The 27,289-nt window shown below is 35.4% G+C and overlaps 2 protein-coding genes across 3 annotated transcripts; one reads left to right on the top strand and one right to left on the bottom strand.

The window, feature by feature from the left end:
* Positions 1 to 2,251: 2,251 nt before the first annotated feature.
* On the bottom strand, positions 2,252 to 15,553 carry LOC106709700 (solute carrier family 22 member 6). The gene is made up of 8 exons (XM_014501551.2): positions 14,883 to 15,553; positions 4,816 to 5,032; positions 4,449 to 4,549; positions 4,143 to 4,297; positions 3,643 to 4,018; positions 3,259 to 3,518; positions 2,952 to 3,133; positions 2,252 to 2,764 (listed from the first exon to the last, which is right to left on the bottom strand). Exons 1-8 carry the CDS (start codon positions 15,011 to 15,013, stop codon positions 2,615 to 2,617), a joined length of 1,572 nt encoding a protein of 523 aa, XP_014357037.2. The 5' UTR covers positions 15,014 to 15,553; the 3' UTR covers positions 2,252 to 2,614.
* Positions 15,554 to 16,546: 993 nt separating this feature from the next.
* On the top strand, positions 16,547 to 25,366 carry LOC106709705 (organic cation transporter protein). 2 transcript variants are annotated; one of them, XM_014501556.2, is made up of 9 exons: positions 16,547 to 16,983; positions 22,568 to 22,766; positions 23,027 to 23,127; positions 23,250 to 23,404; positions 23,751 to 24,010; positions 24,251 to 24,469; positions 24,560 to 24,704; positions 24,780 to 24,961; positions 25,220 to 25,366. In XM_014501556.2, exons 1-9 carry the CDS (start codon positions 16,652 to 16,654, stop codon positions 25,319 to 25,321), a joined length of 1,695 nt encoding a protein of 564 aa, XP_014357042.2. In that variant the 5' UTR covers positions 16,547 to 16,651; the 3' UTR covers positions 25,322 to 25,366. The 2 variants fall into 2 exon arrangements, with proteins under 2 accessions (XP_014357042.2, XP_014357044.2); XM_014501558.2 differs by having other exon boundaries at positions 24,560 to 24,700; positions 25,220 to 25,301.
* Positions 25,367 to 27,289: the final 1,923 nt, after the last annotated feature.

The raw sequence follows: 27,289 nt of genomic DNA, 5'->3' as shown, positions 1-27,289 counted from the left end.
CATTACCATCTTTCGTAACACAATCCAGGCAATCGTATCACTGTTGCAACGAATTTAGAATGAGCACAGAAACTGAACTGGATAAAACTTGTTAGTTATCCTCAATCAGTATATATCTTCATACGTCGAATAAGTGTTTTTTTAGCGTTTAATTTAGGTGTTGGGAATAAAAAACTAACAGGAAAATATTTAAAATACTATCTCATCAAAGTCCCCTTAGTTACTTTTGAAAAAAAAAATTGTTTCGACTTGACACTTCGAGAAGAGGACTCTTTCCCGTCGTGTCAGAAACGAATTAATTTCTGTCTATTTTTTACATAACTGAATATAATGTAATATTTGTTTGTATGTATGTACATATCCGACAAGAATAATTTTGAAGATTGAGTTATTTGATTCAATTTCTTGACCTAAGTCTAAGCATTCTCATGAAGCATACATTCTAATGTAGTATTTTTCATTTGTTAAAATCGAAATATACATTAAATCAAACTTACCGATACGGCACATCAGCGGCTAGAAAGATATAGGTGGTGTGCAGTAATCCAACCTGAAAGGCAGCCAATGCGACCATCACATACACCTGCAGGTGGAAACGACCCGCCTGGCCCAGCTGGCGCAGGATAGAGTCCGCATCCACTGTCTCTACATTACCCTTTTCACTAGACATATCGACTTCTATTACAATTCACTTTTAATCTATACTTTCATATCTTAATAGATATTTTTATCGTAGTTTATTTTATACGTTTTCGCGGCAATAATTGAAGGCGGACTGCGGTAGTTGCGCGTGCGGCGGTTAGTGACAGACTGCGCGCTCCTCCCTCAGGGCACCTGTAGCTTATTAGAAAGCTTTCTAACCATCACGTCTAACACTTCAACGTACAAAACGTCAGTTCAAGTACAGACAAATTACTTCAGTCAGTCCCTCTATTCGACTAATTATTTTAATAATTACTATACTAATGTCATAATATTATTTTTACTAAATCTAATTAAGTACGGTAATCTTTAATTGTTGCCCGACTTAATGAAGGGTATTAATTAGGGTTATGTTTGTCCAAGTAGTTATGTATGTATGCATATCCATACCATTATTCCATTATTAGTTTGATCGTTTTTAAAGTAGGTGTTAGGGTCCGTTCAGACAGACTGGAGCAAAGAACAGAGCAATTCTTTAAACGATTAGACACAGTGTTTAAATTTACTTTTCGAGTATTGCTCGAGACTTAGTTTGCGTGGAATAAAAAAATGGCCTAAGTTAGTCCCGCATACATCAGTTTCCTTCCAGTAAAATCACGTCAAAATCGGCGGTTGGATTTTGATGAAGTGTCAAATGTGACCTGTTAAAATGGCTCACCTATAGTTTAAGTTAAACCCACCGGGTCAGATACTTGTCGGTCTATAAAATACTAGCTTAGCTGTCACCCGCAACTCCGTCCGCGCTAAATTAAAAAAAAACATATAATAAGTAGCCTATGAATTCTTCCAGTCTATGATCTACATCTATACCAAACTAGCTTTTACCCGCGACTCCGTCCGCGCGGAATAAAATTATGCACACAAGATAAAAAAGTTCCTATATCCTTTTCCTGGTTCTAAGCTACCTGTCCACCAATTTTCAGTCAAATCGATTCAGCCGTTCTTGAGTTATAAATAGTGTAACTAACACGACTTTCTTTTATATATATATAGATATAGATTACATGGAGATCTGTTAAGTCGTTCTGTAGATACCTTCGAACAAACATCCATCCATCCATCCATCCATCCATCTAAACTTAACATTCGCATTTATAATATTAGTAAGATATTCCAGTAAAGGTTTTCGTGGAAAATTAAAATTCATTTATTGTTACTATATTATTGTTTAATATTATTATTATTGTATATAAAGTACTTATGTACATATATTTTGTATCTTTATGTAGATGTCTTTCACTTTTTTATTTATCTTTTAAAAAACTTACATTATGTATAATACAATTTAGAGAGCTATATTAACTCTTTGTTTAGATATAAAAAGAATATAAATTTATGAAAATCAAAACAAAAAAAAGAAATCTCTTTGAGATTATTCTTATTAAGGTATATACATAAATGGATGCTTTCTCTTTGTTTCTTTTAATACATTTATGTACATGAAAAAGGTAGGAATTTTCTTACATACAAAATCAGCACCGACAAATTCCATCAATAAATAATGTGTGCAAACTTTGTTTCACTTTTTTTGGCTTAAAAAATGAGCCTGTTAAATTATTGACAAATACATGAAAAATCTTAGAACGTAAGTATTTAAAAATATTAAAAACAACACACGATTTAAGAAGACTTCGACAACTTAACTTATGTTTGTACTTAGCAAAATTAGGGTAATTGAGTAAACTAAGTTATTAGGAATTACAATTATTTCCTTCACAGTCATGATGTAGGTAAAAATCTGTTACTACTTCACAGTGACCACTAAGTAATCCACTTAGTGTCGATTTGGTAAGAGAAATATGTGTGTATCAGTTACCTACATTATGACCATAAATTTCAATATAGTATAATTTAAGGCTAATGGTAAGACTATACTATGTGTGTGGTGAGATCAGAGGGGGGGGGGGGAGAGTCACGCGATGGAGTCGTGCGGCAGCTGCAGGTCTCGGAAGCGGTCCGGCAGCCGGCGGCCCAGAGTCTCCGGCACCAGCCGCGTCAGTGCCGCGCTCGCCAGCGGCAGCGCGCCCAGCAGCGTCGGGGGGACCCATGTGCCGTATGCAGCCTGATAGTCAGTATTGCTATTTACTGATACATCTTATAATTACTTAAATCAAGACTGTCAGGAACCAGAATTAAGGAATCGAGGTTGGCAGGAGTGCATTGCACGCAGGAGAAACGACTAAGTCTTAGGTTGATGAGAATTATGCGTTAGGTGATTGATGTACGAGTAGTGTTTGTGATGAGCTCACCAGCAGCGGCGTGAGGGGCGCGAGGATGGCGCCGAGGCGGCCGCAGGTGGAGCAGGCGGCCAGCAGGCGCTGGCGGGCGCGCGTCGGGAACAGCTCCGCCGTGTACACGTACAGCGCGTTCAGCGCCATCGTCGCACCCACCTTGCCCGCAAGGAACAGCGCCGTGCCGTACACGCCCTCCGCTGCAAATAGATAAATTATTTAGTAAAAAAATAGTTTACAACAAACTCGCACCATCTTTTTCTGAACAAAATCGACAACCTCATACAATCAAATGAAATCCAAGCTCTCGGCAGTGAATACTCACAGTCAGGCAGCAGCGGTATGGCGATGAGCGCGAGTGCGGTGAGGAGGAGGGCGGCGGTGAGCAGCGGGCGGCGGCCGGCGCGGTCCAGCAGCAGCGTGTTGAGCAGCAGCGCGGGCAGCTCGGCCGCCGCCAGCAGCGCGTAGTTGCCGTGCGGACTGCCCGCCAGCGCGTGCGCGCGCACAGCCAGCCCGTAGAACACGAACACCGCAGACGACCACCACACGAAGCACGTCAGCAGACGACGACGCAACTCGCCGTATCTAATCACAAGCCAATTATTTATTTCAAACCATCTCATCACATTTCAAAGATTCTTGGTCAACTATCCCCTCTCGTGACTAATTAAGTCTTCACCCAATACCAAAATACTGGACATATACTCACTTAATAAAAGCTCTAAATAAGCTTTCTTCTTCGTCATCTTCGACCTCACTCTTGTCCACCACCGGCTCGGTTTGTGCGGCGAGCATCTTGTCGATGGCGTCCTCGGGCAAGGCCACCCTGTTCCACCTGGCGGCCTGCTTGATGACCCTGGCCGCTTGAGGCAACTTGCTGTTAGCGACCAGCCACCGAACGCTCTCCGGCAGTAGCCAAGGATACAGAAGAAGAAGGAAAGACGGAGGATACGCAACTCGCGCCCACAGCCTCCAGTAGCCGGTCAAGTAGTCCAGCAGAGCCAATGTAGCAGCACCGGCCGATAACGGTATACCAAGGAGAAGACTCGCTAAAATACGCTGTTCTACACCCAGCCACTCGATCACTGTAAAGAACAGATTAAATCTAATTGTAAATATCGACTTATAAACAGATTGTAGCTTTTTTATTGTGGTATTTTAGGATTAAGCCTCCCTCACTTAACACGTTGGAAAAGCAGTTGGACTCACTAAGTACGAAGGCTGCTGGATAGACGCTGGCACCTAGTACCGTCTCCAGGAACTCGGCCAAGACGTATGCAGTGTACGAGCCTGCGAAAGATTTACACAGACCGAGTAGACCAGCGCCCGTGCCGCTCACTACTAGCGCTGCCCGACGCCCCCACCTACAAGCAAAAGAAAGAAATTCATACTTAATAAAGATAGGATTCAAAAGGGATTAACACAAATTGAACACAGAAGAATTCGAAAATTGATTTTCGTTAATCTTCAATGTAAGTCTTGGTAACATCAGCAAAGATTATTGTAAAGGCTTACTTATCGGAGATGTATCCCATGATCGGCAGTGAGACCAGCATGCCCACATTGTGCACCGTGCCCACTAGAGCGCGCTTACCCTCCTGGCACGCCAAGTTGAACTAGAATGAAAAAAAGACGTCAAGCAAGCAAGAAAGAAATAGTCTGTATTACTCTTAACAGATGAAAAGATAAAAACAAAAGAGAACTCTTAGTACTATTTTCCACAAGGAATCGACCTACTCAAGGTTCGCTAAGCTTATTCTATTTGAGTTTATTTCTGGAATTATCTCTGCATACCCACGTGATATGAATTTTATTCACAGTATAAATTCGCAGACATATTTTAATTCGTAACGTAATACTGGTTATGAAATAACCAACACACCTCAGCAAATATACTTCTGTGTTCCAAATAGACGAAACTGTCGCACACTACACGGGAGGTGTTGTCAAAAGAATCATGGTCGCAGGTGTCAGAGACCGCAGGGTGACGAGAGCAGGCGTCGTCTCCCGGCAGCACGAAGCTCGCCCAATCTGGAGACCAGCTGCTGGGAGAAACTGCCTCCAGCGTGCCGTTGTCTTCGCATTCTGATATATGACATCTGAAAACAACGTTAACTTCTTAGTACATTATTTACAGTTGAGTACATGCGTCGTTGTAGAGCAATTTTTAACCTTAAGCTTTTTTTATAAACGCCTGACAACAATGTCTATGCAAATTGTAAAGATCGTAAGAATGAAAATTATAAAATTATAAGGCACAACAGATATTTTGAAACATGACTATTTATATTTTATAAAACTAATAAATATACATATTAAAACATGTTGATTACAAATAAAAACAAGACACTCAATATTACTAAAAAAACGAGAGAAATCTCCTCCTCTGACTAATTGATTTTCTAAGTAAAGTTAAAACTGAAAAAAAAAATTAATCTATAAATGATCCAGGTGTTCTAAGATTGATTTACCCAAAAGATCGTCGTTACCGCCTCTGAATATCAATTAGAGGTAAATGATGTCTAATTGTAACATTAATTAAACCATTTACTTAAACAGCGGAAGAAAACAATTGATGCTGTGCCAATTCTTCAACTACATTGTGTAGTACAAATTTTGATTGCACTTCTTTCAAATTAAATGGACCAATGGATATAAGAACAGACATTACAGGATTAAAACTTAATACTAATACTTCAATCATTAGGACACAGGGTCAACATAAATATCTAACAATATTATTCTTATCTATATTATATGCCGTCGCTTCATAATCCGCTCTCTGTAACTTTCCAGTCCCGTGTGTATCTCACGTGACATGAACAGGCATCGCGTACTTAACCTATTACACTGTTACCAAAAAAAAATATTTTGTAATATACGTTGGTGGAACATACACTTACGTGATACCAATATTGTAAAATCAATGTGTTTCTGTTTGTGATCAACATTCGGACTATAACCAACTGCGGCTGTACTATTGATAAAAAGATACAAAACACAAGTTGAAAAACGCAAGCAATAATCTACTACTATTGTAATAAATAAATCTAGTTCCATTAAATTGGAATTTAAAAAAAGAATTCCAATCCAATTTTATTAAAAAAAGTTTAAATGTAAAAAAAAAGCTTTGGCATTGACATTGTTAAGTGGAAAAAGGCGGCAACAAATCACAGATAAAAAAATATCAGGCTATCACAAAGTATTTTTTGTAGAAAGCACTATGGTTTGGTTATGGTTTTTGCAAGTAAGAACGCAAACGACAGTTTAGCGAAGTTCAAGGTCGAGAGATTGTCTGTCCCGGAAAAATATTTCAGAAGAGATGGCAAAAAACATAAATAAAGAAATAAATAGCACGCGACGAAGCGCCGGCGAAGCGTGACTCATACAACTGAATAAAACATTGTCCGCCTTGCCTCTTAACAACATGATTTAACTTAGTAACATCTTACTTTATCTCACTAATATTATAAATGCCAATGTTTAGATGGATGTTTGTTAGAAGATATCTCCGAAAAGACTCAACGGATCTTGATGAATTTTGGCACAGATGTAGAACATAGTCGGGACGAGCACATAAGATACTAATTCCGCGCGGACGAAGTCGCGGACGACAGCTTGTTGGTTACAAATCGAAGAACCTTTTAATACATGAAACATATTGCTTTATACAAGATTTTTTTTGCTTAAGATTTCCTTTCATTTGCGAATAATTATCAAGACCGGTTTATAAAGAACCTTTTGCTTGGTGATAAAAACAGAAACATGATATCGAAGCTTAACAAGTTCGTAAAATAAGTACTAACGAAACCTCTATTTACAAATCAAGACAGGTTTTTAATTTAAAAACATATAAACCTGGATATAGCCATAAGTCCATCGAAAAGACTCTAAGTGCTAAGTCCTTATAGCTTTACGTTATGTACATAATTATTATTCATTATGTACAAAGATAAAGTACCAGCATCCAATTTGCCTGTTTAGGAATCGGTGTCAGGGCATTAATTAATTAATTTACGATTAACAACCGCTGTGAATAACATTAAACCCATTTAGATTCATGTTGTTTACATAATATTTATTTTTTAACTCTGTTGACATTTAACAGCAACCCGTAGAATATTAACTGCGAAGATTGAGCGTTGGATTTATCAACTAACTAGCTGTCGCCCTCGACTCTGTCCGCGCGGAATCAAAAAAATTAAATCAATAAGTGCATATGTATTCTTCCAGACTATGTTCTACATCTGTGCCAAAATTTCATCAAAATCCGTTGAGTCGTTCCGGAGATACCTTCAAACAAACATCCATCTAAACATTCGTATTTATAATATTAGTAAAATTTCATTTTCTTTGTTTTAATTTTTATCCCTCAAATCTTACAAACGACATAAATATTTTCTTACATTATATTAACTTCTTTCGCTAGGGTAATATTCTTTGAGGTTTAAAGAAAGTAATATTCTAGAATCCATCTAATAACAGCATATTTATTAACGTCTAAGAAAGATAGTATATTGCTAGTTCAACCTTTGACCGCACATGTAGGTAGGTTAGCGGATGTTAAGAGATAAGCGAGCGGGATAGCACTGGAATAATCTGCTGTCTGTTGGATTAAAACGCGCTATCGTTAATTCTAGTAACTACTGCTTATAATTACTATTCTATTAAATATAACTGTAATTATCAACGTTAAATGAAGACAAAGGTTGTTTTCATCAAAGATATTTAGAGAAAAAGCTTAAGAGTTGGAAAAATTTATAAGCGAAGGCCAAATTCAAATTCCATCATTCTTCTAATGAGAAATGAAAGGAAAGGGGATTAATTTGACTAAGGAAGGGACATACGTTAAATCAGTCGATAGATAATATATATATAGAAGATATGACATATCTTATTTTAGTTTAGTTAATATTAATAACATTTCACTTGAATAACGTTACTTTTCAATATTACTTCACATTCACATACAGAAAACATTCCCAACTGTACTATGTAACTTGTGTGTCGTGACTTATAAATGAGTCATAGTTGTTTAGTCCATGTCAGCAAGCTCGATAAAAACGATGGGATAATTCCATTTAAAGTGAGCGACATGCCACTCCCCCAGCTGTACGACCGCTTGTGTTAATTTTAGCACTAACCAGTTTCAGCCGCCTCTCACGTGACCAAACATCTGGTTTACTTACGAACCTTTGGTTTACTTACGAACCTTTACAAGTAAATTATTTATTAAAAAAATCAGTCTAATTTGCTCTAATTTAAACTCGAAATCATCAAAGACTAAAGTGCACATTGTGTCGACAAAATTCCCACATATTTTTAGTAAAAACCTTATCAAATAAATATAATAATATGGGAATGGAATAATATACGTATGGGATTTTGACGTATGCTTTGGGCGCTGAATTAAATGAAGAAAAGTAATTGAATTCACACTGACTAATATTTAATGTTATCCTACTAATATTATAAATGCGAATGTTTAGATGGATGGATGTCAGTTTGAAGGTATCTCCGGAACGGCTCAACAGATGTTGGTAAAATTTGGCACAGATAGAACATAGTCTGGAAGAACAAATACTTACTTATAAAGTTTTTTTTTAAATCATAGCGGAAAGAGTCGCAGGCGATAGCTAATTGATGTCGTAGTTAATTTTTTTAGGGTTGCCATTTGATAACACATGAAGAGATTTCATTGACGGAATATAACTGCAAACAGTTAACATTCAATAACACTGTTGTTTATTCTTCGGTCAATAAAATAGTATTATAAAAACAACCAGGCATTCATAATGATAAACTTTGACAGATTCCTCTCAATGACTTACTTATGATCAAGACTTCAACTGAAGGTGTACGGTATAAAGAAGTGTTTAAGCACGGCCTTCAATCAACAATGACAATAGCTTTCGTTGAGCGCACGGCAGTGGATTTCCACGATCGTAAAGATAAACTGTGCTTTTTTAATATGCGGCCACAGAGTAAAAAGAAATGAAATCTTTTAAATTATGTGATCAATAAAATTTAATTTGCACGATATAAAGTGTACAGTGCAATAAAAAAGCGGTCCTTGTATTCGAAACTTAGACAAGAAATGGTATTTTCAATAAAATGTTAAATTATTCGACCCCAATTTATACAATAGGAAAAATCTGGCTAAATAAATGAAATGATTATATTGTATTATTGTTATTATAGGTAGAGATTTATAGAATTAATTTTTCCTATAGTTTTACTATGTACGTATATCAACAAATTTTTAAACATCGCCTATTTGAAATTAACAGGATATTTAGAATTCTGGTTATAAATAATTCCTAATAAAGAGGGTAATGTTTGTAGAGCGTGAGTTTATTTTTATATATGTCGGTTTGTATGAATCATTTGTTTTTTTTTTTAATTTAAAGTTTGTATATATGTGTAAGAAAAAGGTCTATACAATGATAACCTCGTTTAGACTGTAACATCGGGTCACTGATTTTTGTGGCATATTATGTAAATATCAGACAGTTGCACTAAAGTTCACTTTATCTCTCGACCTTACTAATGTTTTGACTTTCGGCAACATTTAATACGGTTACTGCCTTTTTTATTGATTACAATATTAACATTTGATAAGAGTTATCGTTAAAATAGGAGGATCCCGGTTTTCTTTATTAAGAAGTATAAGCTTTTTCACAAATATAACGAAGAAATATATTTAATCGACAAATTAACGCAATTAACATCTAATTTTGGGTTTCGACTATTGCTACACTTGTATAAAAAAGTTTTATCAATCTTCTTAAGGATTAATTCACCCGGTTACAAAAAAAATACGAAACAGGATGACAAGAGAGGAGCTAAAATAAGATATCGCATGTATTTATTTTTTTACCAATAACGTAAATTTAATAAATAAATTAATAATAATTTGAAAATTTCAATATTACCTTATACTAAAAAAATACAGGTGGTTTAAGATATAGGGGAAAGGTAGCCTCACCACATATCACTAAAGCCCTCCCCTTAAAAGTTGCTAAAAAACATCACATGAGTAATGGACGACCTCAGAACAGAGACAACTTGTTTCAAAACCAAGTAACGGCTGGTGAATATCACGGCAAGACTGTACTTATTGAAAAAAAATATCTAATGATATAATAATAGAAAAAAAAACATAACGACTTCAAGCACATTTATATTTAATGTGCGTTAATTTGTGTGGAAAAAAACTTTATGGGATATTAACATAATTAAATAATAACATTGTTAAGTGTACACGTGTTTGTACAGAGTTTAACAAACATGGCTGACTCATGCCAGAAACAACATCAACATCCATCATAACTAATTAAAATAGATTGCGTTTTTTAATTAAACATTAATTTTAACAACAGCTTCTGAATTAATTCTGCTCTTCTGATTTACAAACTACCAGATGTTGCGCGCGGCTCCATCCGCGCGTAATTAAAAAAAACATAATTTTCATATTGAACAACTTCTCGCACCTTCGATTCATAAATAATCAAAAGTTAATGCAAAGATTCATAAATTCAACAAACACAGATAATAATATGTAACAGATACAAAATAATATTCTCATTTCGCGCCTACGCCAGGTGCGCAACGTGCCGGCCGGCGTCAGTCACGTGACCCACAGATAATGCAAACGACGCGTAAACAAACACCGTAATAATTTTCTAATAAATACACATGATTTTTTTTCTCTTGAATACACTAACAAGGTGATTATATACGGCCGGACATCGTTCTATTTTTGCTAACTGTTACTTTAGAAATTAGAGAACTTTGCATCGAGGCGTTTTTTATTAAGTATAAAATAAGTAAAGATTTCACAAGATTATAAAAAGAGATGATTTTAATCCTATTAGTTGTGTGAAAACTTTATAAATCAAGCTAATCTTTCTGACCCAAATTAATGACAAACAAAAAGGTTAGCTAAGGCCATCAAACTCTACGGTACCATGAAAATTCAACACACACGTGTTTAACGACCGATTAAACCTTGTCAAATCAATGAGACAAATTTATTAGCACCTCTACACGAAATGGTGTTAGTTTTTTAGTATATCATTTTTTAATTAAATCAAAATATATCATTATATATCTTATGAGATAAGTAAAAATGATGAACGTCGGTGAATATTTGTTCTTAATAAAATAAGCGCCATGACTGTTTCTATTTTTAGCCGACTTCAAAAAGAAGGAGGTTATCAATTCGACTGAATTTTTTTTTTTTTTTTAAAAGTTTTAAAGACATAGACTTAAACAAACAAAAATTTACATTTGTAAATTATGGCAATGTCTAAGATGAGAAGAGGCCGCGGACTAAAAATAATATCGTCTGTGATTCTTACTTTTTTCTTGACAAAAAAAAACTTTCAGCCACGATATGCCACCGTGCTAGATATCGGTCAGGATTCTTGAACTTAACTATGTGAGTCATTGTACTGTTTTAGAAACGATCGCTAGCAAATCGCGAACGCGTGTTCTTTTTATTTTGGTCGCGTGAAAAATATCAGGCACAGATAAACGCCGCGAAAACCGGCGCGTCGTTCCCAATAAATTTGGCGCGAAAATCTTACTTCCTTGTTAATACAATTACAAAGTCAATACAATTTTATTGAATTGACCATCCATACATCCAACTTTACAATTTTTTAAGTTAGAGTTTTGATTAATTACTTCCAAACCGTCGATAACAAAAGAAAATAAATATTATAACAACTATGTTTTTAGGTTATAAGATTTAATTAGTTTTTTTTCTATCAATGTTAACATTTACAACGTTATAAGCATCGCAAATAGTTTTCATATAAAAAAATATTAAATAGTTATTTTATTACACATGGTAACACGCGGCGTTTGATATGTTCATATTGTCTATCTTTACAATTAATAAAATTGGAGTGTTAGTAAAATTTTAAAATCGAAAAAAATATTTCGTATACGTAATATATTTGGGTTACTTAGAACGAAAAAACTATTTTAACATTTTTGTCTGTCTGTATATGTCTGTCCGCAAGGCTTCGATTTATCCGGGTAATCTACGAAACGGCTGGACCAATTTCGACGGGACTTTAGCTGGAACCTAACTTAGGTGTATGGAAGTAACTGAGGCTATTTTTTAAATTCCGTGTTGACGAAGACGCGGGCAACCGCTAGTTGAAAATAAAAGTTTTATTGCATTTGTAGTATTGATAATGTGAAAACTATTAATTACTAGCTGTCGCCCGCAACTCCGTCCGCGCGGAATTAAAAAAATAAATAATTAGTAGCCTATGTGTTCTTCCAGACTACGTTCTACATCTGTGCCAAATTTCATGAAGGTTGAGCCGTTTCCGAGATACATTCTAACAAACATCCATCCATCTAAACTTTCGCGTTTATAATATTAGTAATGATGTGTCAAAACATTTGTTAGTCTGTGCACGAAAAATGCCCATTCTATAGACATAATGTGGATTTAAATAACCACATTTATTAAGATTAAGAGGATATGGACAAAGACATACGAATGTTTTTGTATTCTGTGGGGAAATTTAATGTTTCCTGATGACTCGCGCTGGCTACTTGTAAAATTAATACAAATAATCAGAGCTGGGCATTAACTCGTTAATCCGTTAATCGTTAATTAACGAAGTTAACATTTTGCTTAACGGATTAACTTTTAAGTTAACTTCAAAAAGTGTTAACGCTTTTGTTAACTTCCGTTAAACTCAACTTCCGTTAATAAAAGTCCGTTAATCGTTAAATTAGAAACTTATAGACGTACTGTCATTTTGTTTAAATTACGAGCCTCACCACGCTCGTAAATTCAACTATGTTGGGCGACTGTCGGCGACTCGAATGGTGAACGAACGAGTTGATAATTGATATATGTGAAGTTCGCGTGCAAGTGTGATGCATCAGAGCGTCCGGGAAAGACGTGACCAACAGGACAAAATTAAAAGAAGGTTCGAAATAGTATATTTCATTACGAGTATACAAAAGCAAGAGTATGTAATAGCCCACATTCCGAACGCTCTTCGTCCCTGCAATACGCCACTCTTTGAGCAACTGTATTAAAACACTTTTTTACTCGTGCTTTTTCTTAAGCTTTTCCAAACTCGTCCGTTCTCTTTCCCAACTGTCAAAATAATGTCTATTAAAAAGAAAAAACTAACCACGATTTTTACAAAACAAAATCATTGAAGTTTCTATGATTTATGCAAATATTTCTAAAAAGAAGCTACTAATTTGTTGTAATATCAGATTTAATGATTTGATTCAATTAATTAGGTTAGGTTTCATTTTATTTCATCTCATTAAATTTCATTTTCATTTCATATCAATAAAAATAATCTACTGAAGATTTGGCCGTTAAGTTCCCTTTGCCTACCCAGAATGGGTGAAGAAAACAAAAAAAAAATCTCTGTATTCTTTTACGGTTGGCGCCATTTTTCAAACATTTTAGTTAGTTGAGTTTATTGTGTTTTTATTATTCTATTAAATTGCTTAATTTTTTCGCAACTGTATTAAAAATGTTGTTTAGTACACGTGCGGAACTGTCATTACAACTTGTTCCAACTGTCAACCCTCACCTTCGGCTGCGCTTCGGCTCGGGTAGACATTTGTCGGAACTCTTTGCAATGACAGGCTTTCCGCACTCGTAATGAAATATACTATAATGCATTCATACTTGTCTCTAATACTAATGTGATATAGAATGTATAGTCAAGTTACTATTTTAAACAAGTGTCGCCACAGTAAGTGTGAAATTAGTATGTATAATTTGGTATGGTTAACTGTTAACGATTAACTTTAACTTGCGTTAAATATTCGTGAATTTAACGCTTTAACGATTAACGAAGTTAATTTTTTAATTAACGAATTAACGATTAACGAAGTTAACTTTTCGATTAACTGTGCCCACCTGTGCAAATAATATTCTCACGAACCATAGACTATGTTACATGAAGGAGAAAACCTATGATATTTGAACTAAGGCAGTTTTTAATTACACCAAAAAACGATTAATCTGTATGTTAAATGAACAAACACATTTACATATGTTTCTTCTTTTAGTCAATTATTAACCAAAAAAACAAAAAAATTAACTCCACTACAATCAAATATTTTATTATAACCTCGTTCACCGAAATTCCTAACAATTTGCAAATATTAAAAAGTATATGAAACTTAACAGTAAAAAAATATATTTTTGTATGCACACAATCATTTTATATTTCTATTGATTTAATAGTGTAAGTACAACATTGTATATCAGTGATCATGAAATTACCTTGATAATGAACCCGAATTTAAAAAAAATTAAATTCATTCATTTCTGATCGAATCCAATTCCAGTGAAGTTTTTATATGAACATATTGCGTCTCTTTTTCTAATTGGTTACAATACTTTAATAGTTTTTATATAACTTGTGATATCTATATAAATATAAAAACTTATAGTTACTTATTAAAAAAAAAATAATGTGTAGGATTATGTTTTTTTTTTAAAGTATTTCGGCTATGGTAACTCACTATGGGTACTTTAAATGTAGTCAACTTTTTATTTATTTTCGTTCTTTTGTACTGTGTTACGGTAAAAGCGGCTGACGCAGGGATTTTTTATAACGCCTGGGTATTTTGAATAATTGGGAACTAAATTTGTCAAAGTAGTGAATTTTTACCATACATAGGTTAGACATTGTGTATAATAACATCGTCGGGAACTGTACCAGAATTGAAAACAAAATCATGCATGCAAATTGAAATCCGCCAAAAACATAAATATTTATGGAAGTTAGTTGTATAGCGTTTATTTATTTTATCATATTTCAACAAAAAAAAAAAACAATATTTAGATATGCTTTAGAGCAAGTACAAAAAACATGCGTAAATGCAAACATGTTTACTCATTACCGGTTTATTTAGGCAAAGTGAGAAAGAAAGCATTACCTATAGGGTGTGCTGGCGGCTAAGAAGACGTAGTTAGTCCCGTAGAGTCCTGTGAGCAGCACCGGTAGAGCCAGCAGGGTCGCCAGCCTCACCTGCCAGCGACCAAACCCACCCACGCACTCGCCCTCCATAGCACTGACAACACCGACAACAACACAGACTACCCCTCAATAAGCTGACTCCAAGTAACTTGGCTATGGTTCATATAAGTTACGTGTTTTGAAAAGTTGTTTATGGTTCGCGAACGTCCCGCCGGCGTGGATGTCCGAGCGGGAATGGACAACCGCAACAGCCGCGCACCACGACTATATGAAAGGAGATAGGCAACCGCTTACTCGATAGTTGAACCGATTATTGATAAATGGCAATTTGCCTCTTGACACTAAGGATTACGGGTCATAATGCGCTGCGGGAGTACAGCCACGTGCTCCCGGCTAGTACAGTCGCGTACTACACGCTTTAAAAATATAATGAGGTGTATTATTAGTTGGCCACATTCTTTGGGCCACAGCTGGCCACCGGCTGACAGGGGTCGTTGACATTTGCAATGGCCACCGCTAGTCACACACGCACTGTGTTTCTGCACCGCATGCGTGCACCATGAGATCATGATACTAATAACAAATGCACTTGCAACACTTGGAAGCGATCACCGATTCTAAATAGACCGACTAGATGTACGCCTGCTGAATTATAAATGCAAAGTTGCGACATTAAGTTAAATACATTTGGAACACACAGTATGTATAACCGTGGTTGTGCGCAAAAAACCTGTCCAAAACAATGATAAAGTTATAAAGGAGCTTTTAAAAATAATTAATATTGAAGCGTATTTGTAGAAGTGTGCTAGAGCATAAAAGTTCTAACTCTAGTTAAGTACAAACCTGTGGCTATTTTAAAGTAAGCTAAAGATTCGCAGTTTTTTATCAAGAGAGGTTAAACCTAAAATACATGAAGACTTCCTTACTGAGTGACTCACTAGAGGTTAAGGAATTTCACTTCAAACCAATGGAACAAAAAATACGATGATTATTATGTTAGTTCAGGACGATCTTTAACATCTCTACCAGTTAAAAAATAAAGTTATAACGTATGTTGATGCTCAAGCAATTAATCAGTTATTAATGTCGTGATAAATTAAAATTTTACATTGGGATTATGTTACTATGCTGAAGATAAGAGATTACTTTGAGAGTGTTATCAGAAGCTATTGATATATCTATTTCTTATCAGCGCAGATGCTGATATACAGCTACACACACATATAAAACTGTAATATACACACACACAACTACGCAACATAGACAACTAAAATATTTTTAATTCTATTTTTCATGATATTTTGGCGGGATAGAAACTTTTTTAAACATTTTGGGTAAAATTTTTATTGCGAAAACTTAGGAATATAGTATAATAACATTTTATTATTTTAATTTTAATAATTTCTTTTGCCAATATTTTTATTTACTCTCATGAAAACACTTGAATACCAATTGGTTTATGAACTGTTTTATTAACGTTACAGATTACAGATAAAACAAAATGTCTGTCGAATTTGAAAGATAATAAGTAATGTAAACAAGATCGAAAATAAAATATTCGTAATAAATAAAAGCATTTTAATATTTCGCATTAATTCAAATTAAAAATACGACGACGTTCCCCTTACAAGCGTGAAAAAGGTATAAAGAAAATTAATTTTCTCTTATCTCAAACTTGCGGATAAGAGGCAAAACCTTTCGTCTCTAAGTATTAGTACTGGCCCCGACATGGCGGGCCGTGTGCCGCTTGAATCGCGCGCAGGTGACATAGGCGGAGTGAGAAATATAGACAGTGTTATAGACGGAGATATATCTAGAGTAGAAACAGGCAGAGTAGACTCAGGCGGAGTAAACACAGGCAGAGTAGACACTGGCGGTGGGAATTCAAGCGGCGTGAACCAACCGAAGAATGGCGGAGAAGCATTGGAGAGTGCGTTACTGCAATTGGGTCCTTTCGGCCCGTACCAGCGATATGTCCTAACCCTTCTCTGCCTACCGAACCTTTTCGCTGCTATGTATTCGTTGAATTACGTGTTTGTCGCAGACTCGGTGCCTTTTCGGTAAGATTTGTATTTTGTTGTAGTGCAAATAAAAATTTCCTATGTCATAGTTCCAGATTGGAAATTAAATATGTTTGGAAATTGGTTATAACCTAATTTCAGTTAAATTGTTTATCTGTATATAAAATAGGTGACTAATAAATGACGGAATACGAAGGTTTTAATACAGTTATCGTCACAAATTATTCGTCAATTTCAATTAAATATTCATGGTACACCTTTCGTCGACAACATTTTACACTTTATTTACTTTCAATAATACTAACGAAAACAGAATTCAATAAGTTTATTAAATAACTAGTAAGGATACCAACGTCGTTTCTGAGCATTAAGCTCTTAACGAAATTTCTGATTTTCCAAGATTCAATGCGATCGTATTATATTTTAACTCAAGTAGTCTTTTAGTTATGTATTTTTTTGTTTTACTCGCGTGAGACGAATCAAGCCGTCCTTGCCCTTATTACCATGGGTAACGTAGGCAGTAGGTATTGAAAAAAATTATGATAACAATTTTTTCCGAAATGTAATTTCATTTTGTATATAAAAAAGAAAAGATACTGAAATTAATACTTTTTTTGCTTTCTAATAAGTCGGCATCTCTATAGTATACATGAGCGTCACCAGGGGTGTAGGATGAAGTAGCTGCCTCCCTTAGATCTAACCTAGATCATTGGCAACACCCATGATAGTATTGAACCTTGTAACACATTTATGACAAGTACATTTTGATATCAATAAAATTAAATACTTGTTTTTGATCTTGCAACTTTATCGAACTTAAACAGTCACGAAAAACCAAAGAGTTATTTTGCACTGTTGTGCGACTCATGCATACGCTGTCTTACTGTAGTCAAGAAATTATATTTAACACAGTCAAACGTAAGCATCAAAGCTAGTCGATCTCTAAATACTCATCACGTGAATCAAAATACATTATGTAATAGTTCTAATAATACTAAAGTTAAATACGATCGAGTGCTCGCAGACAGTGTGTCGTGTCCAAAGAGTATAGCGTCAGATGGACCGAGATAGTCAATGATATCAAGTTGCAAAATAACCCACAGATAGGTAATGTAATTTATCTATATCTCAGCTAAAAATTGTAAACACCGATTACTGAAGCAAATTGTAGAGATTACAAATTGCAAACCGAACTTATTCACAAAATGCCGTGTTATATACCTTCTAGTCAAATAGGATTTTATGTACAGATAATTAAAATTAAATAATAATATTTATAGCCGACTTCAAAAAGAAGGAGGTTATCAATTCGACTGTATTTTTATGAGTGTTATATTTGTATTATGTTAAATGTCTAAAATTGGGTTTATATTTTATTAACAAGAGATTCGTAACTCTAAAGTACACATGGTTTTGTTTATTTAAACTTTATACATATACAAGAACTAGTCAGACAATTTGTAAAGGTTATAATATTGACTATATTAGTAATGAATTAAGTTGACACACTGAGAGTTGTAGGGAAGTAATCTTTAATTTTATGTGGATCAAGTTCCCTTATATGAAAGCAGTTGTATTAACTTAAAATTACGATTATAGGAAACTTAGCAAACTTAAACAGGGTGAATCACCTGTACTTACTTTAATTTATCTTGTTAAATATCAACATACTAATCTTACTAATATTATAAATGTGAAAGTTTGGATGGATAGTCGTTTGGAGTCCAGAACGGCTCAACGAATCTCAATAAAATTTGGTATATATGTATATATATATATATATATATATATGCGGACGGAGTCGCAGGCAATAAATAGTAAAATATCATAAAAGTAAAGTAATAGCTTAACGGTCGATAATGGATCCCTAATAAGAACTACTATACCTAATTACTTTTTACTTTAGGGAATTAAACATGGATAGATCGTCCTCTAAACGATAGATTAGGTTTTACGATTGCTATTGCCATCTTTAGATCAGTTAAAACAAAGAGTTTGAAGCAAATGCATATTGTTAATTTAAATAAATAAATATAGTTGAAGATTGATTATTTTGATTATCCGTAAATAGTCAAATTATTGGCATTAAAACTGTATTTACCAGGATGTGATATAATTTGGTACGACTGTGATATATGATATATGATATGTGGTTTATGACAGATGTCGCCACTGATTCGTGAATGTCGCAAGAACCCGATACCTTACTGCCGTATGTTACGTATAACACGATCTCTTTCGTATTATAATAATAACTAGCTGTCACCCGCGACTCCGTCCGCGCGCAGTTAAAAAAAAAATGTGGGGGGGTTATGAAAAATAGATGTTGGCCGATTCTCAGACCTACTGAATATGCTCACAAAATTTCATGAGAATCGGTCAAGCCGTTTCGGAGGAGTATGGCAACGAAAACTGTGACACGAGAATTTTATATATTAGATGAAAACATGTAAAATATACAAGTATATATTATATACACATGATGAATATTTTTATAAGTTAAACAATTAAAACTTAAACTAACGAAACTTTTATGAAATTGACTTTTAAAATTTTGAACATCACAATCCATTGCTAATCTGGAAAAGCTTTGTCACTTGTCAGTGTAGTTTTTGACTGTTTACGTCATAAATCTAGCCAACAATGCTGAAGTATTTAAATATTAAGAGTCGTGATTCCATGATTAATATGCGTTAATCTGTTATTTAACAAGATGCAAAAAACACGTTAACTCGGTACGCAAAATACTTGGTTTATTTTTAAAATTGTTTACAACTTAGAGAATGTGGGTCGTATGGTAACACAGTTATTTATAGTCTGTTCCCAATAAACTAACTCGGCAAGGATGACCGGCAGATGGCGCCTGCATCTCAGATGAAGAATTATATAGATATGACATGCGCGTTCACCCGTAAGGGACAGATAGAGAGTACTATAGACTATACCTATATATAAGTGAGAGGATTGGGGTTACCAGTTATTTGTTTTGTCCCGAAAATGAATAATTACGATATAATTTATATATTCCCAATTAAATTGTAATTAATAAACGTAATAAATATAAAAAACAATGCGTAGTTTTTGTTTATGTGACTAAGATTACGTAAACAGATTTTTTTAGTAATACTTAGTCAGGTCATAAATTCTGTTACATGTTTAATATAAAATAATTGTAACAAGTTTATTCATTATGTGACCATTTATATACCAAAATGAACTTAACAAAACATAGATTCTTATGACACTAAAGTTTACTCAAAATGACATCCGTGATTTTGAATACAGGCCTTCAATCTGCTCGGCCAGTCGTCTATCGCAGCACGAACGAGGTCCATGTCAATATCGGCGGCTGCCTTAATCAAGGATGTCTTGAGTGACTCCAAAAAAAGAATTTCCCGATATTTTTTTCCCGCGTACTGCTTCAACAAAGCGCGGCATCTCTTCAGTCTTAGGTCCATTAGACGAGCATTCAAACGATGTCCTATTTTTCTTCGATATGCACGAAGCCCTTAGTCTTCATAAAAAGCTACAAAAAACATACCAATATTATAGTCATATAATTTTAAATTACTCTGTATATCATTACAGTGAACACTACATGTAAAACTACTTAATATTAAACTATTTTGAATGTAATTTCTAAGAAACAAAATTTACATGGGACAAATTAAAAAGCATACTCTTTAAAATCAACGGGATAAGAAAGTATCAAATATTTAAAAACACAGCATATACCAGAATTAAAAACTCCTTTTGAAATCTGTTGAAAATAGTATAAAAAATGTGAATTGTTTCATTTATATACATTATACATACTATAATTTATTTCCCCTAAATTCAGGGTAATTTTTACAACAAGATGGTGGTATTATTTTTACGGGTAATAACCAACCAATTTGAAAAGAAGTTTAATATGGCCGCTTGTTTCCCAGATCTACAGTATATTATTTGACACAAATGACATCTGCGTTTGGGCGCATAATGTTCGAAAAATACTATTTTATTTTAGCTGATTTTACCCGTATTTTAACATATTAGTTATTACAAAGACTGTAAAGAACAACTAGTTTGTATTTTCTTCCTTATTTTGTATGAATACATGTGAATAAGTGCGTAGTTTCAGTACTTACGAGTGAAAGGTTATGTTTTTCTCTTTTCGCTCACTACGGCTTTTACAACCGACGATACAGCAGTATACCATGTTTTATAAACTTTACCTTAATAAAACTGTAATATCAAAATATTTTTGCACAATTACAGCCACTAAGTACTCACAATTTTCGAAAAATAGCACGAATGTCAAACTTTGTTAGGGACAACCTAGGTTGTTTGTAGGGGACAACCTTTGTTCCAAACAAACCCCAAACCCTGGTACGCAGAAAGGGACGGAAGATAGTTATCCCTGTCTTTGTCACGTCACAGGAATTGTGTATAACTGTATCTCTCTCACTCACGGTATTATTATTACCGTGTCATAGACTTGGCCTGCATTCAATAAGTTTCTGCTTAATTGCATTTAAATACCACAATTAAATGTCATATTTATCTATGGTAATGAATTCGTGTCTATGGCTGGGGCTTTACGCGCCATTATTATTGTAAATATGTGTGTTGTAAATGAATATTCATTACGTTTATTATAATTTGTACTATTTTCGGAATTAAATGTCCCCAATGATGGCATAACAAAATGCATAACGAATAGTGTTTAAACATATTACATATTACCCTTTTTGCCATCATATTGTAAATCATTGTTTTAAAATTTTGTTAATTTCAATGGTAATAAAAAGTTTATTATTATTGTAAAAATACAGATTAATTAAGAATATAACAGCTTTTAGGTCAATTTTGCGCCTAAATACCCAATATCGGGCTATAAAAACGTGTAGAAAACTTTCCGTAAAACACTTTAAATGTAATATACATTTTTCTTTACTCTTTAACAAATGTTGTGACTTTAAGATCTTCTATAGAACCTAAATGAGTCTGATCAGAGTTCAAGAGACTACTCAGTTTCATTGATAATTAGTAATGTGAGCCTAGCGACGGATACAAGCTTGAATGTTTACTTTTACCGGCCGCTAGGTAAACTCTTTGCTGCAATTATCTCTAGAAAAGTATAGGCCCGGCTACAGGTTGTATGTAGGTGGGGGACGTAATGTTACATAGTCCGTATAAACACGTCTAAATTTAGACACTTGCACTTGATAACACTATTTCTGTAGAAAACTACATCTCCACGAGTTCAATGACTTATGATTATACGTTAAAAACAAGCCGCCGTCGGCCAACCCTGGCTGAGTTTCACTATATTATGTAGCTTTCAAACTTCTATTTGTGAATTCAAAACCTTCCGTCTGAGGTAAATAAATATGTAGATACTACGTTACTTTCTGGTAAAATTTGACGTTACTAGACGTTACTTTCTATTGGTAGCATTGAGTTATGTAGAGTTTGCCATCCAAACTAAATAGCGGTTCGCAATTTCCCACGAGACGTTACGCAGTACACAATTTTAGGTAACTATTAACTGCATATAATATCGGGGTAATTTCTTCATGGCAATGAGCCTGTTCCCAACTGCGTAAAGTTTGAATCTTAACCATTACTCATGTCGTAGATGTTTGGTGCCAGAGTGCGAGGGCGCTGGTGTTTCGTTTGCCAACACATCAGTGGCAGCACTGCAGTCGCCTGACCACTGCCGCCGCTACCGGCCGCTGGGCGAGGGCCTCTCCTGTGCCCGAGAGGACTACCACCACAGGGACACGCTAGAGTGTGACGTCTTCGTCTATGAGAACTATGACACTATTTATGCAGAGGTAACTAGGTGTGATGGTTATTTTTTTTATTTTACTATTCTCTACTCGAGGTTTTTAAAGTTGACTTTAGTTGTGCCATAGGGGTGACCGATTGTATTTATTTAAACGAGATGTTACTATGGTTTCAAAGAAGTCTAGGAAACAAAATAATTTACCCATCAACACTGTCGTTGCCATTAGCCTCTAATTCAAACAATAGTGCCCATGTTTGAGATGATAAGACTTAGTTGTGTATTGTGAACATTTATGTTGGTTCGCAGTTCGGTCTGGCGTGCAGCGAGTGGCGGCGCACCCTGGTTGGCTCGGTGCGGAACGCTGCGCTACCGCTGGCCCTGCTGCTCACCGGACACGTCTCCGATCGGTACGTCTGTTGTGAGCGAAATGTGCGTAAGCACGAAGTTTTGTTATATCTAAATTCTCCCGTCCCAAATATTTATGTACTTTTATTTTCATTAGAAAGTTTTTTTTATAATAATGTGACAGCTGGGGTCGTCGCACGGCGTTCTGCGTGTTCTCGGGATGCGCGGGCACGCTAGGGCTGCTCAAGTCTTTCTCCCTCAATTACTACATGTACGTGGCGCTGGAGTTCCTAGAGGCGGCACTCGGCTACGGCTTCGGCAGCGCCGCTTATGTTATGGGTGGGTCGGTTGGCACATATTTCATTTATAATTTTCATTTCAGTGCCAGTAGCTTTCTTCGACCTTCATCCATATGATATTCATAAAAATGTTGTAATCTATCCATTAATATAAAGGATAGGCCTAAGAATAAATGGATGGATTGGATGAAAGATAATATGATTAAGAAGGGTTCTATAAGATGTCACTGAATCCTTTTACAAGACGAAAACTTTTACACTTATCCCACATAGCGTGGGAAAGGGACATGGATGCCGATGATAAAAACAGCAAATACATAAGTATGTTTTATAATAATATATAAATCTTTTGTGTGGTATATGACCTTTGCACATTCTGTTGACAGTGGTAGAGCTAGCGCGGCCGTCGCTACGAGCACCATTCGCGTGCGCGACGGGCGTGGCTTACGGTTTGGGGGGCGTGGTGTTCGCGTTGCTGGCGTGGCGTGTGCCGCGCTGGCGGTGGTTGGTGCGCGCGGCGTACGCTCCCGCACTGCTGCTGCCGCTCTACCGGCGCCTGCTCGACGAGAGCCCGCGCTGGCTGCACGCCACCGGCGACACGCAGGGAGCGGCCAATGTGCTCAGGAAAGCCGCTCGGTGGAATAAGGTACTCTAATCACCAAATACATTCTTAAGTTCATTTCATAAGTTCTCAGATTTAATAAGATCAAGGCATGATATTCTATTCCAGGTTACAATATATTAACATAATAGTTGCCTATCAGACAACGCTGAATTTATCTAAACTCTTCCCTAGTCTTATGAGATAGACATTCACTTTAGGAAGTTTGTAATTTTCATAAGATTGTCATCTAAACTGTAGTCAGTTATTTATTGCTAATTACAGGTCACAATAAACGAAGACATATTAAAATCAATAATTGCAAACGAGAAGAAAGATACGGAGGATGTGGATGTTAAAAAAAGTGCAGTGTTGCCGTGGTCTGCGCTGGTGACATCCCGGACGCTGCTCTTGCGGCTGGTGGCGTGCGGCTGGTGCTGGGCGGCCGCAGCCTTTGTCTACTACGGTCTTACCATCAATTCGGTCGCGCTCTCCGGAGACAAGGTCATCTACTATAGAATATGACGAACTATCTGATCATAGGTTATGTGCAATGGACAGTAGGCAGTAGCTAAAGTTCATATCTGTGTGCAGTACGTGAACTTCGCGCTGAACATGACAATGGAGATGGTGGCCTCGTTCCTGATCATGATGTCGCTGGAGCGCGTGGGCCGCAAGCGCACAGTGCTCGTCGCATTCCTGCTCTGCGGAGGCGCCTGCATCGCGCCGTTCTTTGTATGTATGTACATTCAGTGCGAGATCTTCGAGGTCTAATTGCTTTAGTATTGTACTGGACTTATGTTTATTTCTGCAGCGCACGGGGGCGCGGGCCTGGGGCTGTACTTCGCGGGCAAGCTGGCGGCGACTGCTGCGTTCAACTCGCTCTATGTGTTCACTACGGAGCTGTTCCCGACTGGTGTGCGGGCGCGCGCGCTCACCGCCGCCTCACTACTCGGCAGAGTCGGCTCTGTGCTCGCGCCACAGACACCACTACTGGTAATTACCTCATACACTCACTTCATTTAAAGGACGACAGATAAAAATTTGCATTTTATCTATATTACTATTATAAAGAGGTAAAATTTTGCATTTGCATTGCATTGAATGGGCTCCGAAACTATTGAACAGATTTGAAAAATTCTTTTACTGTTGGGAAGCTATACTATCTCTATGTGATAGTCTATGTTTATTGCTGGTATTTTTTTTTTATTCAGCGCGGAAAACTTCTAGTTATCTATATTGAATGTTGTGTAGAGCAAGCCGGTGCAGGCTCTACTGTACGCGGTGTGCGCGTTGTCTGCGGCGCTCGCGCTGCTGGCGGTGCCGGAGACACGCCGCGAGCCTCTGCCGCACTGACACAATGCCAGCACAACTTGCTGACTGACTGTTTAAGATTCTTGTTGACCAACTACTCTTGACCAACTGTTAAGAGCAAGATTGATCTAAGTTAAAGACTGTAGAGTTCAATGAATGGAAATATAAACACAGATTGACTTAATTTCTTCACAGATGTTAATGTTATTTATTAAATGAGTGTTTAGTTATAAGCTTTTTACTAATTAAAGTTGGTAAAATATTCGTTTATCAATTTTATTACAATATGGAAGAACCTGGGTAATTCCTACATTAAATTTTGCATTGACCTTTGAGTCCAAAAATGACATATTAGACATATGGATACCTAAACAAAGTGTATTTGATCCATAGCGAATCAATAACGTATTCTAAAAATGTATGGAACTACACAATCAAGTGACTTATCGAAAGTTATCTTCAGTTTCATACAGATTTGAAGTTCAAAGAAATAAATGGTATATCTCTAAATTGTTTTTAATTTATATAAATTTTCGGGAATTTTTTTGAAACTTTCACATTAATCCTCTTTGCTCCTAAACTTTTAGTTCTAATCACAAAAATAAGGAGGAAAATAAAAAAAAGGAAACTCCTATGACAAAAATATTTATTTTTATAATAACTAGCAAAATATGCTTTATCCGAAACCCTGTAATGAAGGCACAAAAACTTTATTTTATTACAATTATTTGTTCCCGCGCGAAAAACCAAATATGTCTATACTTGTGTTGAAACACTCGATCGTTGGCTCCTATGTAAACTATCATATCTTTGAAATACAATTTTTCAAAACTAAACTTTAAAAATTAATACAGTTAATTACGACACGTCAAACATGAACATACAATAAACAACAAAAATCTACAGTTCTTTCTAACGTTACTTTCAAATTTATACGGGAATTCATTTTTTATCAAGTTAATTTAAAAAACATAAATCTGGAGTGTAAATTGCAAAAAGCTGGCTTATGATAGTCTACGTAGGAGCCATCAAGATGACCACGATTATAGACTTGACAGAACTAACCCGGGAGGGCATAAGTCAAACTAAATTATGACAACTCACTAACGCCCCCCTATAATGTCAAAAAAAACTTGAGAGGTGTGTTGGGACACCCGGATGGAACGAAATTCCTTTCGATTTATTAGTGAAGGAACCAATGTTTATTCTATGAATAAAAAACTTAAGTCTTCACAAGAAGTACATTTTATTTCTATGAATTTTCGTTATATATTGTCACGTCGTTGCCATGGTGAAGTAGCGCTCATTCGTCTATAGGCAAAAGTGTCGTGACAACTTTTCGTAAGAATTTTTTCCGTCTATCCCCCTTTCACAACGCGCGATAAGGAACTTCGTTCCAAAAATATGTCTAAATAGGTTTTATATGTATTTTGACAGAACCAACAACGACAGCAGCGCCTCTTATCGGTTCAGATATCCTTGTTTAGCATCATGTGTTCGAAAACACTTTTTAACCATAGATTTCTAAGACCAAAATCTCCGTTAAAAACATATTCTTATCCCTGTTCTGTCAAAAATAATAACAGGATGACGATATGTTTTATATAGATAGTTTGGTCTCAGAAATCCACAGTAAATTATATAAAAATATTAAACTTGATAAATTAAAGACAAATTTACAAATTTTATTTACTTACAACCTTTAATCAATAAAAAAATATATACAAAAATTCAATAAACATGTTATATGGAGCAAAATTCAGTCTTAAATGTACCATATATAAAGAAATCAACTGAAATGTCAATATTGTCACATATTGGTCTCTATATTGTCAAATGAAAGTGACGAAACCATATAGCAATACCAATGTAACTAAAGTTCTACGTTTACACTATCAAATACATTGTATAAAAACATGTTTACTTCACATCTACGAATACTTTTATGATCAAATCTAATCACATTTAAATACATATAACAAAACTGAATTTGTTTTTTTATATGAAATA

Source organism: Papilio machaon, chromosome 11, assembly GCF_912999745.1.
Source record: "Papilio machaon chromosome 11, ilPapMach1.1, whole genome shotgun sequence".
In the NCBI taxonomy this organism is placed as follows: domain Eukaryota; kingdom Metazoa; phylum Arthropoda; class Insecta; order Lepidoptera; family Papilionidae; genus Papilio; species Papilio machaon.
This window is presented reverse-complemented; position numbering and strand designations above follow the sequence as displayed.